Below are 18,317 nucleotides of genomic sequence, written 5' to 3' on the forward strand. Positions count from 1 at the left end.
AAGGATGAGGGGTGATCTCATTGAAACCTTTCAAATGTTGAAAGACCTAAACAGAGTAGATGTGGAAAGGATGTTTCCCATAGTGGGAGAGTCTAGGACAAGAGGGCACAGCCTCAGGATAGAGGGGCGCCTTTTCAAAACAGAGATGTAGAGAAATTTCTTTAGCCAAAGAGTGATGAATTTGTGGAATTTGTTGTCACATACAGCTGTGGAGGCCAGGTCATTGGGTGTATTTAAGGCAGAGATTGATAGGTTCTTGATTGAACATGGCATCAAAGATTATGCGGAGACAGCCAAGAACTGGGGTTGAGAAGGAGACAGAAAAAATGATCAGCCTCGATTGAATGGTGGAGCAGGCTCAATGGGCCAGATGGCCTAATTCTGCTCCTATGTCTTATGTCTTATGGTCTTTATCAATAAAAAAAATTACCCCAAAAAGCCCTATAGATTGTAAATAATGAAATACAATATTGTGAATTAAATTAAAGTCACTTCCATAAGTTAGTAAAGTTTTTAAATGAAAACTATCAACACCCCAACAATAGTAATGCAGCATGCATTTTTTTCTTTCAACCTTATATGCTTCACATTGTAAAAGAATTTGTCCAACTTTTCATAACGATGACAAAACCTACACACCCCAGTGATGTTTTCCAACAAGGTACAAGGGTACAATTAAGGTACAATTACGCATAATATGCTCAATTCTAAGTCAAGTCAATATAATTCCTTCCCTTCTTGTTTACCCCCTTCTCCCATCAACCCAACAGTTTTATGTATCCTGTAAAGGCGAATCCCCTTGTGCCCATTATTCCACAAGTTTTGCCAAAATCCCCTAATTCTTAACCCCACCAACCCCTTAGCTTCTGATTTGCTAAGTGGAAGGTCTATATCCACAGTTGAACTTTTAACGGTCTTTTCGGCCAAACAATCAACTCTCATTTCCTACAGCATCTCTATGTGCAGGGATCCGTAAGAAAAGGACATGTAAACCAATACTTTGAATATAAAATAAAGTTTGATGAGCTTCCATCAGTAAATCTGACCTTCTGCTAGAATCACCTACAGTATTTAAAAACTAATCAAAGCCAAAAAAGAATCTGAACAAATTTCAACTTTGCAAGGACAAATTTCCTCTACCCACTGTAAGCCCAAAATAATGGCAACAAATTCTGCTGTGTATACTGATAAATGGTTAGAAAGATGTTTCTTTATTGCTACCTGTAATTCAGGCACAAGAACAGCCACACCAGCATTCCCAGTTATATCATCTTTTGATCCATTAGTAAAAATGGTTAACGATAATTTTCTTAACATACAGATGAAGAAGCGGACTGTCAGGCATATCAGGATCCTTGGACTTCATTAAATCATGTAACCTAAAATCAACTAAACTGATTGGACAGATGAGGCTCATCAACCATGATTGGCAGCTCATCTAGGAGAAAGAAAACTTCAATCTCAAACTTCTGCTGCCTTGTGGCTAAACCCATTCATGGGGAAGGCTTTGGGAGTAAACGCCAACTGGAAATATCTGGAGCTGAGGTCCTTAAGGCAGTCCCACATTGAGTTCAATGTTGACTGGCAACTCCTGAGACACTGCTGTACCAAACTGTATCGGTCTCTGCCGTTCCTTTGGGTTCATCAGATGTGTGGAGAGGGGGAGCTTGCTGCATGGGCAACAGCTTGCTCTCCATATCATAGTGCCCAGGCTTGCATATCTAGACAGCAAGGACGCTATATCCATGGTCAACTCTGACTGACGGAGGCCCTCGACTCAACACTGGAGACAAACCAAGGTGGGGTTACCGAGAGGGCTACAGTGGGATACAAAGGCACTGAATGGGAGACTTCTTGAAATAATCATATAATCTGGGAAACACATGCCAGCCACAATTAACTTGAGAAGATTAAACTGAAAAAAACAAGGGCTTAACAACTCTAGTTAAGATATTGATTAGTAAACACAGGTGCTCAAAAACCATAGAAGCTCAACCTCTATGGCAAGCCACAGGGGTCATAATGAGACTTATACTGACGTGGTCTCACCCAATATACAGGCTTCAGATAGATGGATGCCCAGCAGGAGAAGTAAGGGGAGTAAATAGTCAGTGCAGGGTTTGCCTGCGATCATTCTTCTCAGCAACAACTATACTCCTTTGAATACCGCTGGGGTGGGGGGGGGGGGGAAATAACCTATCAGAGCAGAGCAGAAGCCTGGTTAGTGGCACTGTGGGTAGAGAAGGGCAAATCTGGCAGAGCAATAGTGATAGGAGACCTGATAGTTAAGGGGACAGGCAGAGTCTGTGTCTATGAAAGAGACACCGGAGTGGTGTGTTGCCTCCTGGGTGCCAGGTTTGAAAATGTCTCAGAGCGGTTGCAGAACATTCTCAATAGGGAGGGGAAGTAGCTAGAGATTGTGGTGCACATTGGCCCCAATGACGTAGGGAGAAAGGGTGAAGAGGCCCTGCTCGGAGAGTATAGGCAGTTGCAAAAGAGGCTGTAAAGCAGGGCCTTGAAGGTAGTAATCTCTGGATAACTCCTGGTGGCATGTGCTAATTAGGGCAGGAATGGAAACAGTTTAATTGAAAGGCAAAGGAACTGGTACTGGGGCAGGGTTAAAGGTTCTTAAGTCCTTGGGCAGAGATAACCTGTTCAAGAGGGACAGGTTGGACCTTAACTGGAGGGGAACCAATATCCTGGCCAGAAGATTCGCTAATGCTCCTCGCAGGAGGGCTTAAACTAGTTTGGCAGGAGCAAGAGAACCAGGTCAGAAAGTGGAAGGATTGAAAAGAAGGCAGATGTCTCAATCAGTAAAACAGGCAGGAGCAATCGACACAATGGGATGGACAGGTTGCAGTGTGGGGTATTTGAATACTAGGAATGCTAAGTTCAGCAATGAATAGAGCATGGATCATTACACGGAACTATTATGTTGTGGTCACAAGAGAGATTTGGTTGAGAGAGGGTCAGGAATAGATGCTTAATGTATCAGGGTTTTGATATTTTAGAAAAGGTAGTGAAGATAATGGATAGCTCATCTACTGAGTCTATATGGGTGGAACTCAAAAATAAGAAAGGTGCAATGACTCTGATGGGGTAATACTACAGACATTCCATTAACCGTGGTGACATTGAGGAAAAGATGTGCAGGCGGATTTTGGAAGGTGTAAAAACAACAGGGTTGTTTTCATGGGTGGCTTCAACTTCCCTAAAATAGACTGGACCTCTTTAGTGCAAGAGGTTTAGATGGAGCAGAATTTGTTAGATGCATCCAGGAGAGATTCTTAAATCAATATGTAGATAGTCCAACAAAAGGGGTGCCATACTAGACCTGGTGTTAGGTAATGAGCCTGGCCAGATGACTGACTTCTCAGTGAGAGAATAAGTAGGGAACAGTGATTAAAACTCCTCAAGTTTCAAGTTAAGAATATATTTATGGACCTTGCAGGAGAGTATTAAATAGGAGCAGAGCAAATTATGAGAGTATTAGGCAGGAACTAGGGAGAGTTAATTTAAATAATTGTTCTTGAGCAAGTCCACATCTGACATGTGCAGAGTCTTTAAAGACCAACTGCACAGAGCACAGGACAGGTATTTTCCAGTAAGAAGGAAGGACAAGGATGGGAACATCAAGGAACCTTGCTTGTCGAGAGAGGTAGTAAATTCAGTCAAGAAGAAAAAGAAAATGTATGTAAGGCATGAGCAACACACAAAATGCTGGAGAAACTCAACAGGTCAGGCAGCATCTATGGAGGGAAAGGAAGTCAATAATTTGGGCCAAGTCCCTTCGTCAGATGTTTTGGGTTTCAGCCTGAAATATTGACTGTTCATTTCCCTGCATAGCTGTTGCCTGACCTGCTGAGTTCGTCCAGCATTTTAGACCATAAGAAATAGGAACTGAATTAGGCCATCTGGTCTATTGAGTCTGCTCCGCCATTCAATCATGGCTGATCCCTTTTCTCTATCTCTATATTTTATGTGTGTTGCTCACAATTTCCAGTATCTGCAGAGTCTCTTATATCTTTTGTGTCTGTGTATATAAGGCTTAGGAAATGAAGAGTGCTTCATAATTTCAGTAATTCATCTCATGCCCTGGAGTACTGCTGAGGCTCTTGGCTGACTAAGGTTCACAGAAAGGAAATACTGCCTGTTTCTCTCACCACAGGTGCTGCATGGCCTTCTGAGTTTTTCTGACACTTTCCTCTTTTGATTCAACATTTCCTGTAGCGTTTAGCTTTGTTTTTACTGACTCATGATATTGCAGAGACAAAGGGTATTTAACATGCAGTCAGAAGGTGACTGTTCAGACACTAAATGATAGGCATCATAGAAACATAGAGAGATACAGCATGTAAAGAAGCCCTTCAGCCCACTGAGTCCATGCTAATCATCTCCTTATGCTAGTCAGAATCAGGTTTAATATCACCGGCATATGTCGTGAAATTTGTTAACTTTAAAGCAGCAGTACAATAAAATACATGATAAATAAATATTGAGAAAAATTGAATTACAGTAAATATATATATATTAGATAGTTAAATTAAAAATAAGTAGTGCAAAAAACAAATTTAAAAAGTAGTGAGGTAGTGGTCATGAGTTCAATGTCCATTTAGGAAATGGAAGGCAGAGGGGAAGAAGCTGTTCTTGAATCACTGAGTGTGTACCTTCAGGCCTCTGTACCTCATTCCTGATGGTAACAATGAGAAGAAGGTATGACCTGGTTGATGGGGATCCTTAATGATGTTCGCCACCTCCCAAAGGCACCACTCCTTGCCTTGGATACTATGGAGGCTGGTACCCATGATGGAGCTGACTAATTTTACAAATTTCTGTAACTTACTTCGATCTTGTGCAGTAGCCCCCATGCACCCATACTAGACTGTGATGGAGGCAGTCAGAATACTCTCCACTGTACATTCATAGAAGTTTCCAAGTGTTTTAGTTGACAAAGCAAATCTCCTCAAATTCTGAATAAAATATAGCTGCTGTCTTGCCTTCCTTACAGTTGAATCAATACGTTGCATCCTGGTTAGATCCTCAGAGGTATTGACACCCAGGAGCTTGAAATTGCTCACTCTCTCCACTTCTGATCCCTCTAAGAGGATTGGTTTGTGTTCCCTCATCTGACCCTTCGTGAAGTCCACAATCGGTTCTTCGGTCTTGCTGACATTGAATACAAGGTTGCTACTGCAACACCACTCAACTGACTGGTACATCTCACTCCTGTACGCCCTTTCCTTACCATCTGAGATTCTTCCAACAATGATTGTATCATAAGCAAATTTATAGATGGCATTTGAGTTATGGCTAGCCACACAGTCATGGGTGTAGAATCCTACATTAATCCCATTTTCTATCCATGAGAAGCATTCTTTGATTTAGATTAAAGAATTATTCCACTGGATTAGTAATCCTAACGCTGGGTTCAGTTGATCACTGAAGCAGAGAGGGCCATGCTGAGGAAGTGGTACATCATTCTAGCTATTGTTACTCAGATGATGAGTTAAACCAAAACCTTAGCTTCCTCAGGTAGAAATGGAAGATTACATGGTGTCATTTATAATTGGTATGCTGCGCAAAGCCATCATAGAACCAATATAAATTTAAAGCAATTTAACCGCTCTTTGTCACTAATGGTGGGTTCTTCCTGTGTACAAATTGTCTGGAATATTTCTGACATTGTAAATGCAACTTCAAAGCAGACAAATGATCATTAACTGGTTGTGCACTGATGAGGCTGCAGAGAAGACTACAATGAGTTATCAATTGGATTATTTTTCTGGCTTATTGGTTAGCTGTCCCAGAGAATGAAGACAAGCCTACCACAGACTTTATCCCCTTAGGAGTTCTTGGCCTGGTAGAAAGATTAGTTTGATGGGGTCCACACTGGTGGTAAAAGTGGGATTGCTAAAACAAATGAATTAACATTTTTCTTGGTTTCTGTCAGTTGAGGAAGTGCATTGAGGACATGGAATACTGGATTTGTAACAATATGGTAGGAGTGAAAGGAAGGCTTTTAATTTATTCAGAAATATTGTTATTTCATCTCAGTTTGTGGTATCTCTAGATCTCTAGTTTGTCCTATGATGCACTTACACAAGGGATCACAAGATCTGCAGCATTTCACCCAAGTGGCTGTTCTGGGTCTTTGAACACAGTTTGTTAGCAGGTTGTTCAACCTGCAAAACAGAAGTGGGATCCTTCAATCAGATGCAGCACCAACACAAGCATTCATTCACAATCAGAATCAGGAATCAGAGTTGAATTTGCTTTTTCTGGCTTGATTCACTGTGAAAAAAAAAGTTACCATATTTACTGAATAATAGAATCACTCTCCCCAAACACTGAGTACAGGGGATCCCCTCTCCCTAGACACTGAGTACAGGGGAACCCCTCTCCCCAAACCCTGACCTCAGAGGAACCCTTCTCCTAAACACTGAGTACAGGGGAACCCTTCTCCTAAACACTGAGTACAGAGAAACCTCTCTCCCCAAACACTGAGTACAGGGGATCCCCTCTCCCCAGACACTGAGTACAGGGGAACCCTTCTCCTAAACACTGAGTACAGAGAAACCTCTCTCCCCAAACACTGAGTACAGGGGATCCCCTCTCCCTAGACACTGAGTACAGGGGAACCCCTCTCCCCAAACCCTGACCTCAGAGGAACCCTTCTCCTAAACACTGAGTACAGGGGAACTTGTCTCCCTAAACACTGAGTACAGGGGAAGCTCTCTCCCCAAACAATGAGTACAGGGGAACCCGTCTCCCCAAACACTGAGTACAGGGGAATCTGTCTCCCCAAACACTGAGTACAGGGGAACCCCTCTCCCCAAACACTGACTATAGTGGACTCTTTCTCCAAAATACCACAGATAATTGTGACGCCTGTTTTCATGGTTGGGTGAAAGGGTGTGTTTCTGTGTGCTTTGTGTCCTTGGCTCTAACTTAATCCAAAATGTGAAGCAGCTTATTTACCTATTGAGGCATTGGAATGTCCTGAGTATAAGAATGTCTTTATAACATCAAATATTTAATTGATTCTGTAATTCTGTGTATTAAACAGAGTGCAGTTATAAATAATCACCTCAGAAATGCTTCCTCATTGAGCTCTCTTCTTAGGAAATCTTCAAAGCTTTAGCAGCGCTGCTCAGTGAGGAGGTTAGATGTAACTGAGGATTTGCCAGATTGACAGAGACAGTTTGACAGGTAGAATAATCTCTTTAAATAATAGCAGCAGTAGTGTCACCCACAGTCATCGCAAGTAGGTTGGTGGTACTGAAGTTGAAATCGGTTCAAGTGCAGCACTTTGTTTTTTTATACAAAAGTATTGAAGAGAACAAGTATCTGCTAACATCAGTTTTCTCCTGTGTGGTATTGTGTGTCCACATCTCGTGGGAAATATGAACCTCATTGCCCAGTTTCTGTTTTCAAAGTCCAAGAGCATTAAAGCGCTCAAGAAGAATTCAGAAGAAGAGGAATATGATCCCTTTTGGAGAAGGTTGGGTTGAACTTACTATTTTTAGGAATAGGCCACGTTTCAGAATTCTGTATCCCTTGAAAACTGTGTCTTGTAGGGAACACCACTGTGTTACTGCCAAAACTAAATGGCCCACACCAGGTTGAAAGTGGGGCCTGTCCTCCTTCCTCCCACTATGGTTTACCAGGGTTCTGCATCATTTCTTTATTCTTGCCACAATAACTTGACGGGAGCCCCTGTGGTTGAAGGGCCCAGAGGAAGAGAATACGGCTAAAAATTAAATGAAAGAGATTTAGATGGGTGGTTAATGCAAAAGAGCAAAGGGTAAAGACAAAAATGGGCTTTGGATTCAGAATTTCTCGTATTCGGGTAAACACCTGTTTGACTGGCTGGATTGTATAATCTATTGTTTACAGTAAAGTACATGTAGTTCTAAGTTTTTTTTAAAATTAACTTCATGGAGATTGATATAAGGGCTTGTCTAACCCTTACAGTTCAAAACAGGACAGATAGAATTTTTTTGGCTAATTAAGAAACAAATTTCTCTAGTATTCACGAAGTACCTGTCATTTCCTGAACATTTTACTGTATACGGAATTTGGCTTAGCCTTCAGTTTCGATGGATGATCCACATCTGAAAAGCTATCTGACTTTACAGATACTGATTGACCAGCGAATGTTTTTGTTTTGGCAATGGAAATGGTAGACATTCTCAGACGGGGATGGGTTATGACTGGGAACTATAACTCAAATGACCATTTGCGGGTGCCTCTGATTGTAAGCTATCTATCACCCAAGTTAGGTCAGGGGTTGGAAGCAAGTAACAGGAAGCTCACTCTGTGTTTACACTGCTCTGATTCAATGAAGGGATATGAGTTGAATTACTCACTGTTCCTCTCTTCAACCTGCAGTGTGTTTCGAGCACGTTCTGTTTTACTTCAGATTTACAGCAGATGCAATAATTGGACTGTGTTACATACTGACAGGGTGCATATTATCATAACAAATTTGCAATATAATTCACAGCCTGATTAGTAACTACAGACTGCAAAGCTGAACAACTGCATGAAATTACACTACTACTTGATGCTGAGTGAAACACAGTAATGTGTCCCCTCCACCCCCGTGCTTTTTGTTCTGAATTTCCTGCTCTGACATCATCACTCTGTAATTTTTAAGTACAGTGTCTGAACAATGTGACTCTTTGACTATTGAATCAGTTTTCACTGCCCATTCTTTACTGATTGACAAAATGTTCAAGTGAAAGAAAAATGAATCACAAACTGTAATATGAATATCTGTGACCTGAATATCTGAATTGGTATTGTAATGTCTGTTCTGTTATGAAACACACTGCAAGATGACTCAGGACATCAGTTTCCTTCAGCACCTCTTGATGCTTATAAAAATCCTCCAGGGGTACTGAAATCCTCTAACCCCAAATCTGTACTCCACGTGGGTCACTTTTGACTCCGAGATAGGGACCCTACCACCAAGATAGCAAGCATACTCTTTGTTCGATAATCCCTTGCTGATTATTAATCTACTTTTTGGAGATCACATCCTCACTTCCAATCAGCCACTTAGTGCCTGGAAGAGGCCTTGAACCCTTCACCTTCTGACCGAGGAGATGGAACTTCTGTTGATGAAAGTACATTGTCAATCCACCGTATCCGATCAGCAGTTCGTTACCTTTTTATTAGACTTACGTGGATGCTGGCAGATGAATTCAGCTACAGATGAGAACAAGTAGCACATAAATGTCTTCTGTTTTGTGACATGTGTTTTTCAATTATTTGATAGCTCTGCCCTACTTTATGCTTTCTAATTGGCTTTGTTTACTTACAGCTTTGTTTAGCCCACAGCAGAGACGTCAATTCTTAAACAGATTAATCTGCTTAATCTATTCAAACACATTAAAGCTCCAGTGATAAGGCAGCCGGTTTTCATCAATGTAATTCTCCTTTGGAGTCCAGAGGAATAAGGGGTGATTTACTGAAACTTGTAAGATACTAAAGGATCATGAAAGAGTGGATGGGGGAGTCTTGAACAAGCAGACATGGTTACAAAGGGACAGTGAGTTAAAAGGTGAATCAGAATTTGTTCTTTTAAAGGATGACGTATCTCTGGAGTTCTTTACTCTGAATGGCCGGGGAGGCTGATTAGATGCAGCATACTACTCTGAGATACATTTTCTTGTAGACATTCACAGTAGATACAAAGAAACACAATTGAACTAATGAAAAACTACACACAAATGAAGACAAACAACAAATGTGCAAAAGACAACAAATCATACATGTATAAAAAAAAAATTAAATAATAAATAAATAAATAGTATTGAGAACATGAGTTGTAGAGTTGTTGAAAGTGAGTTCATAGGTTGTGAAACCAGTTCAGTGTTGGGGTGAATGATGTGAACCCCTCTGGTTCAGGAGCCTGATGGCTGACAGGTAATAACTGTTCCTGAACCTGGTGGTGTAGGACCCGAGGCTCCTGTACCTCCTTCTTGATGGCAGCAACGAGTAGAAAGCATGGCATAGATGGTGGGGGTCCTTGATGATGGATACCTTTTTCCTTGTAGATGTGCTCAGTGATGGGGAGGGTTTTACCCGTGATAGACTGGTCCGTATCCACTGCTCTTTGTATTCTCTCCGAGTTCACATTTGAACCATGCGGCATGGTAGCATAGTGGCTAGCACAATCACGTTACAGTGCCAGTGATTACTGATGGGGCTTCAATTCCCACTGCTGTCTGTAAGGACTGTCTGTGTGTATATTTTTATGCAATTACATGTATTTTCTCAGGGGGTACAATGTGACCGGAAGAAGAATTTCTGTCAAATGAACACAGGACAGGAATTTACATGTTTGGCCACTTTGATAAAAGTTGTGGAAAAGCTACATTCTAGGCAGTTACTCCTCACACCTTACTAAGTCATTTTTTATAACTGTGATATAAAAATCAGCCCAGAGACATATGAATCACAAGATTAAGTAGGAGAAAACCAAGGAAAGGTTCCTAAGTTTGAAAACACAATTTAATAGTGCAAGGTTTGTTGGAACTCCTTTCCCATTAGAGTTTGTTCAGGTCTTTGGAACTGTTGATTATGAGCATGCTAACAGGAGTAAGAAAGTGACACTCACTGCATAAACCATGATGCCTCTTAAATGGCTTTGAATCCTGCTGTAGGATCCCGATTAGTAGATTGGCATGAAAGCTCCCGTTGGGTACAAGTGGACTCACATCACATTGCTTTCATTTAATGTGGCAAGCTTTATTTCTATCAAAGAAGTCAAATTGGAACAAGCTCATTGTTATCACTGAAATAGTTTAATAGTGAAAGATTGCCACTTCCAGACTTGTGAAGATAACCCCATTTACTCCTCATTTTCTCTGAATGAGTCTTGAGTTCAGTTGCAGGATTATATCATAGAAGCATCATTTCTTTCCAGCTTCTGTTCTTCTGGCTCTGACTCCTGGTTCCATTGGATTCCTACATGATTCTATCTGCAAGAGGGATCATGACTTTGTCCTGGGGAGGGGTGAGCGGACTACGTTTTCCCCCTCCTGCCCTGATGCAACCATGCAATGGAATTTCTAACATTATGGTGTCGTTGCTGTTCAGTCTGGAGTTGTCCAAGCTCCCTGTAAGTGAGGTTATCTCCTACTAACACAGGTCTGTAGCTGTCATTGAGTCTCTGGTACTTGGCAGAACAGCAACAACAATATCCATCCACTTCACCCCAGGTCATCCTCCTTTACACCCCTCCCATTCCAGATTCACAAATCAGCATGAACATGTCACAGAACATTTCCTGACCTGAAAGCTCTGGAATTCCCTCTCTAAATCCCATCTCATTAACTCCACCTGCTGATTTGATCACATTTTAGAATCTCACTTACTTAATGCCAAATGTTGTTTGACTATGATTCCTGGTGGAGTTCAGTACATTAGAAGCACTGTAAAAATGCATGCTGTTGCCTTTAATTTAAGTGAGTTATTGGCTAATATTAAAGGTTATGGAGAGATTAGCTTTACTTATCACATGTACAGTACATCGAAACATACAGTGAAATGCGTGGTTTGCATCAGATTAAATCAGCGAGGATTGTGAAGGGCAGACCACAAGTGTCATTAGGTGGCAACATAGCATTGCTACCACTCGCTAACCCTAACCTGCATGTCTTTGGAATGTTGGAGGAGACCAGAGCACCCAGAGGAAACCCATGCAGTCATGAGGAAAATGTGCAAATGGCAGGGATCGAACCCCAATCTCGTAGCTAGTGCTGTAAAGTGTTGCGCTAACCGCTATGCAATTATACTGCCCCTAAAGCAGGCATCAGGCTCATATTCGGGACATTATATCACAATTTTACATGAAAACCTTGTCATGGAGTTATAAATCATGGAAACAGGCCTTCGGCTCACTGTCTATACCAACCATAAATTACCTATTTATACTACGCCGATCCTACTTTATTTCAATATTTCGTGCAAATCCTGCCTCAATTCTACCATTCACCCATACACTAGGGATAATCAAACTACCATTAAATTACTACTACAATGAAACTAGTAACTAATTATTTCTTATGCATATTTTTGGGACATGAGAGGAAACTAGAGCACTCCAAAGAAATCCACAGGGAGGACGTGCACCCAAAGCTAGGATTAGACCTCAGTCCTGCCAAAGGGTTTCAGCCTGAAACATCAACTGTACTTTTTTTCCATAGATGCTGCCTGTCCTGCTGAGCTCCTCCAGCATTTTGTGTGTGTTGCTAGGATTGTATCCAGGTTGTTGAAGCAGTGAAGCAGCAGGTTTATTAGATAAGCCATTGTGAGTAAAGGAAAGACATTTCCATGGAAATAAATTCTAGAGTTCACGCCTTACATCATCTTGTCTTAATTTGCAGTTGGCACAGTGGTGTGGAAAGAGATCAGCAGAGTCATCAGCCCGTGAGTGATGATTCCCAAAGGCAGAGGGATGACCCGATCAGGAATGGATATCCAGGACTTCAGCAGAGGTCAATAAACCCGGAAAGGCTTAAGGACTTCGGGGAGGATGAGTACCTGGGCAAAGATGTTAAGACTTGGAAAATGACAGTAACAGGCCACTCAGAGAAACTGCTCAGCACTGCCCAGAACATGCCACCACACAAGACCAGCTCCTCTCCTGAAGCAAGCAGCAGACAAGCTCCATTTGAGGACATTAGGGCAGCAGCCTTTAAAATCCAGCATGGAATCCAGAAAACTCCTTGCACGGTAGGTTCTGCTTCATTTCCTGGCACTGTCATTGAAGCTTAAGGCAGAAGTTTTGTTTCTCCAGGTCCTGGCAGAGTTGTAAGTAACAAGTGAAGTTCCTTCAAATCACTGTAGGGACAATGCCACTGCATTACAAATGCTCTACAAAGTCCCACACACTGTAATGAATCCATTTTTATATTGTTAGAGTATTAACATCAGTCAGAACAAGTCAACAGAACACCCTTGCTCACTAACTATAGATGTTTTTTATGTCTAGCCAAGAAGATACAGAGTTCACATCTGACAGTGTGATACTCCAGTACTGCACTGTACTGGAGCAGGACTTGAACTCATGACCATATAGAATACTACAGCACACACAAGTTCAACACTAAATTCCCAGCAATCTTTGTAACTGGTCCATTATGCAATTTCTGTGTGGTGCATGGCCAAGTGGTCTCGAAGGTCGTGAGTTTCAGCCCCTGTCAGGAGCGGACATGGAATGGACCCAAATGCAGGACGCATGGACTGAAGTACTAGGAGTAGGACAGGATGGGGATGCCATGGCATGCAAGGTGTAATGCAGGTGGGGCTGGATCCCAGAGTTCAGGCAGGCTGGGCAGGATCCCAGAGCGCAGACGAGGCAGGCGGGGCAGGATCCCAGAGTTCAGGCGAGGCAGGCGGGGCAGGAGGATCCCAGAGTTCAGGCGAGGCAAGCAGAGCAGGCAGGCAGAGCAGGATCCCAGAGTGCAGGCGGGGCAGGAGGATCCCAGAGTTCAGGCGAGGCAAGCAGAGCAGGCAGGCGGAGCAGGATCCCAGACTACAGGCAGGGCAGGAGGATCCCAGAGCAGGCAGGCGGAGCAGGATCCCAGACTACAGGCAGGGCAGGAGGATCCCAGAGCAGGCAGGCGGAGCAGGATCCCAGAGCAGGCAGGCGGAGCAGGATCCCAGACTACAGGCGGGGCAGGAGGATCCCTGGGGCAGGCACATAACTCCCAGGCAGGGCCACCTCCCAGGCGGAGACATGGAGGCCTGGGCAGGTGCGGGCACAACCCATCTAAGGTGAGGGGTAGGAAGGGAACAGAGTTCCTCCGCAAGGCAACAGCAGACAGCTTGGCATCCCCGACAGAGGCAAGGGGCAGAACCACCCGTAGGGTAATGGCGACAGCCTGTCTTACCCGACAGAGGCAAGGGAACAGAAGGGAGCTGGGTCTAGGGTGAGCAGCAGGACTACTGTGATACACCAGTAAATTGGGAAAGGCAACAGACAGAGTGACAGCGCAGGCAAGGCAAATAAGGCGGAACAGCAGGACCAGCACACACGAGAGAAGAAGGGGAACAAGACCAACCGGACAGAACAGGATACGGAGCAGGCCAGCAACCAGGGCAGAACAGGATACAGAGCAGGCCAGCAACCAGGGCAGAACAGGATACAGAGCAGGCCAGCAACCAGGGCAGAACAGGATACAGAGCAGGCCGGCAACCAGGGCAGAACAGGATACGGAGCAGGCCGGCAACCAGGGCAGAACAGGATACGGAGCAGGCCAGCAACCAGGGCAGAACAGGATACAGAGCAGGCCAGCAACCAGGGCAGAACAGGATACAGAGCAGGCCAGCAACCAGGGCAGAACAGGATACAGAGCAGGCCGGCAACCAGGGCAGAACAGGATACGGAGCAGGCCAGCAACCAGGGCAGAACAGGATACAGAGCAGGCCAGCAACCAGGGCAGAACAGGATACAGAGCAGGCCAGCAACCAGGGCAGAACAGGATACAGAGCAGGCCAGCAACCAGGGCAGAACAGGATACAGAGCAGGCCGGCAACCAGGGCAGAACAGGATACGGAGCAGGCCAGCAACCAGGGCAGAACAGGATACAGAGCAGGCCAGCAACCAGGGCAGAACAGGATACAGAGCAGGCCAGCAACCAGGGCAGAACAGGATACGGAGCAGGCCGGCAACCAGGGCAGAACAGGATACGGAGCAGGCCGGCAACCAGGGCAGAACAGGATACGGAGCAGGCCGGCAACCAGGGCAGAACAGGATACGGAGCAGGGCCGGCGGACCAGGCACAGAGCAGGATTCAGGGCCGGCGGACCAGGTACAGAGCAGGATTCAGGGCCGGCGGACCAGGTACAGAGCAAGTTAAACCAGCTTCAGAGCATCATGATGATGATGATGATGATGATGATGATGATGATGATGATGATGATGATGATGATGATGATGACAACAACGACGACAACAACAACACACCCCCCCCAACTAGGCTCAGTCCCCGAGCCCCTTATAAACACCTGCCACCTAATAGGTGACAGGTGTACCTCCTTAAGCCAAGATGATCCAATGGCTCCGGGTGACAGGAGGGCTGGCTGCAAGGCCCGGAGTCCGGAGTCTGTGGACTGGAGCAAGACCCGGAAGGTGGGCTCCGGATCGGACCCCAACAGCCCCAGCCGAGGCAACGCGTTGTGTCCTTGAGCAAGGCACTTAACTACACATTGCTCCAGTCCATCCAGCTGAAAATGGGTACTGGCAAAATGCTGGGGGTTAACTCCGCAATAGACTGGCATCCTATCCGGGGGGCGGGGGGGGGGGGGTAGTCTTGTACTCTCAGTCGCTTCACACCACGGAAACCGGCATAAGCACCGGCCTGATGAGCCTGAAGGCTCGGGACAGACTTTAACTTTAACTTAACATTATGCAATTATAGATCTAGTTTCAGCTCTTAGTCTTCCAGAGTTGTCTGTAGTACCTTTGACAGATGTGCACAAGTTGCCAGCAAAAGTTTGATAAGAACAAAGATCTTGAAATTACATGAACAAATTGATTATTTCCAGTATTCCAGGCTCTCAAAACAATATGGGATGGAAATCTACCTGAAGAAGGAATATCTGCATCACACGGGCAGTGTGAAGGAGCGAGGAGTGTGGTACCTGTTGACATCACTCTCACAGGTATAGAATGTCAGATTTTCTGTCCTTCCTCATAAAACTGCATTGCAGCAATCAACACATGGAACCTTCTAAAAGGATCAGAAAATGTTGTGAATAAGCAGCGTTGAGAAGTGGATCTTTCATCTGCACTGGAACATAGGCTCATTTTGTAAAATGGGGAGAAGGAGATGAGGGAACTGAGGAACAAAGGTGAGGGGCTAATGGCTGAATGATAGCAAGCTTCTTCAGTGAAACCCACAATAAGAGTTTGCTAGCCATTGCTGTTAATAGCAGGACCAGTGAATTGTGAATGTTCCTTTCATGTGAACTGTGAAGGGCAAGTTGTAAAATCTCCTCATTTAATATTTGAAGTGAGCCCCTGCCTCTGACTCGCTGTGTGCTAGGAGCTTGCCAATGGTGGTGAGTGAGAATAGAATGAATACATTTTAAAGACACAGGGCTACTGTACTCTGTGCCTTTAAAACCTGTTCACTCTATTTCTACCCATTGGGAATTAAGTGAAGCAGCAACTTACCGTAACTGTAAATTCATGATATGGAGGGGAACCAGAGTGTAGGAAACAGATGTATGGGAGAAGGAAGAAAAAAAAGATAGTAAAGTTGTTTGCACTGTTAGTAATAAACAGAGAGTAAGAGGTGGAGAATTTCTTAAATGTATTTATTTTAATGCTAGGAGCATTGTAAGAAAGGTGGATGAGCTTAGAGCATGGATTGATACCTGGAAATATGATGTTGTAGCTATTAGTGAAACATGGTTGCAGGAAGGGTGTGATTGGCAACTAAATATTCCTGGATTTCATTGCTTCAGGTGTGATAGAATCAGAGGGGCAAGAGGGGGAGGTGTTGCATTGCTTGTCCGAGAATATATTACAGCGGTGCTCTGGCAGGATAGATTAGAGGGCTCATCTAGGGGGGCTATTTGGGTGGAATTGAGGAATGGGAAAGGTGTAGTAACACTTATAGGGGTGTATTATAGACCACCTAATGGGGAGCAAAAATTGGAAGAGCAAATTTGTAAGGAGATAGCAGATATTTGTAGTAAGCACAGGGTTGTGATTGTGGGAGATTTTAATTTTCCACACATAGACTGGGAAGCCCATACTGTAAAAGGGCTGGATGGTTTGGAGTTTGTAAAATGTGCGCAGGATAGTTTTTTGCAGCAATACATAGAGGTACCAACTAGAGAAGGGGCAGTGTTGGATCTCCTGTTAGGGAATGAGATAGGTCAGGTGACGGAGGTATGTGTTAGGGAGCACTTTGTGTCCAGTTATCACAATGCCATTAGTTTCAGTATAATTCTAGAGAAGGATAGGACTGGACCCAGGGTTGGGATTTTTGATTGGAGAAAGGCGAACTTTGAGGAGATGCGAAAGGATTTAGAAGGAGCGAATTGGGACAATTTGTTTTATGGGAAGGATGTAATAGAGGAATGGAGGTCATTTAAAGGTGAAATTTTGAAGGTACAGAATCTTTATGTTCCTGTTAGGTTGAAAGGAAAGGTTAAAAGTTTCAGAGAGCCATGGTTTTCAAGGGATATTGGAAACTTGGTTCGGAAAAAGAGAGATATCTACAATAAATATAGGCAGCATGGAGTAAATGAGGTGCTCGAGGAATATAAAGAATGTAAACAGAATCTTAAGAAAGAAATTAGAAAAGCTAAAAGAAGATACAAGGTTGCTTTGGCAAGTAAGGTGAAAATAAATCCAAAGGGTTTCTACAGTTATATTAATAGCAAAAGGATAGTGAGGGATAGAATTGGTCCCTTAGAGAATCAGAGTGGACAGCTATGTGAGGAGCCAAAAGAGATGGAGGAGATTTTGAACAGTTTCTTTTCTTCGGTATTCACTAAGGAGAAGGATATTGAATTGTGTAAGGTAAGGGAAACAAGTAGGGAAATTATGGAATCTATGATGATTAAAGAAGAGGAAGTACTGGCACTTTTAAGGAATATAAAAGTGGATATGTCTCCCGGTCCTGACAGGATATAGGACCTTGAGGGAAGTTAGTGTAGAAATAGCAGGGGCTCTGACAGAAATATTTCAAATGTCATTAGGAACAGGGATGGGGCCGGAGGACTGGTGTATTGCTCATGTTGTTCCATTGTTTAAAAAGGGTTCTAAGAGTAAACCTAGCAATTATAGGCCTGTAAGTTTAATGTCAGTGGTGGGTAAATTAATGGAAAGCATTCTTAGAGATGGTATATATAATTATCTGGATAGACAGGGTCTGATTAGGAACAGTCAACATGGATTTGAGTGTGGAAGGTCATGTTTGACAAATCTTATTGAAGTTTTTGAAGAGGTTGCTAGGAAAGTTGACAAGGGTAAAGCAGTGGATGTTGTCTATATGGACTTCAGTAAGGCCTTTGACAAGGTTCCACATGGAAGGTTAGTTAGGAAGGTTCAATCGTTAGGTATTAATATTGAAGTAGTAAAATGGATTCATCAGTGGCTGGATGGGAGATGCCAGAAAGTAGTGGTGGATAACTGTTTGTCAGGTTGGAGGCTGGTGACTAGTGGTGTGCCTTAGGGATCTGTACTGGGTCCAATGTTGTTTGTCATATACATGATCTGGATGATGGAATGGTAAATTGGATTAGTAAGTATGCAGATGATACTAAGATAGGTGACGAAGGGT

General features: G+C 43.5%; 1 protein-coding gene across 1 annotated transcript in view; it reads left to right on the forward strand.

Annotated features, from left to right (window-relative positions):
• The first annotated feature begins 7,270 nt into the window (after nt 1–7,270).
• Nucleotides 7,271–18,317, forward strand: part of LOC140714225 (L-threonine ammonia-lyase) — a 60,454-nt gene continuing 49,407 nt past the window's right edge. The window contains exons 1-3 of the mRNA XM_073025236.1: nt 7,271–7,501; nt 12,399–12,747; nt 15,565–15,681. Of these exons, the coding sequence (XP_072881337.1) occupies nt 7,404–7,501; nt 12,399–12,747; nt 15,565–15,681 (564 nt within the window). The 5' untranslated portion in view covers nt 7,271–7,403. The remainder of the gene's footprint in view (nt 7,502–12,398; nt 12,748–15,564; nt 15,682–18,317) is intronic.

This window comes from Hemitrygon akajei, chromosome 21 (assembly GCF_048418815.1).
Source record: "Hemitrygon akajei chromosome 21, sHemAka1.3, whole genome shotgun sequence".
Classification (NCBI taxonomy): Eukaryota; Metazoa; Chordata; class Chondrichthyes; order Myliobatiformes; family Dasyatidae; genus Hemitrygon; species Hemitrygon akajei.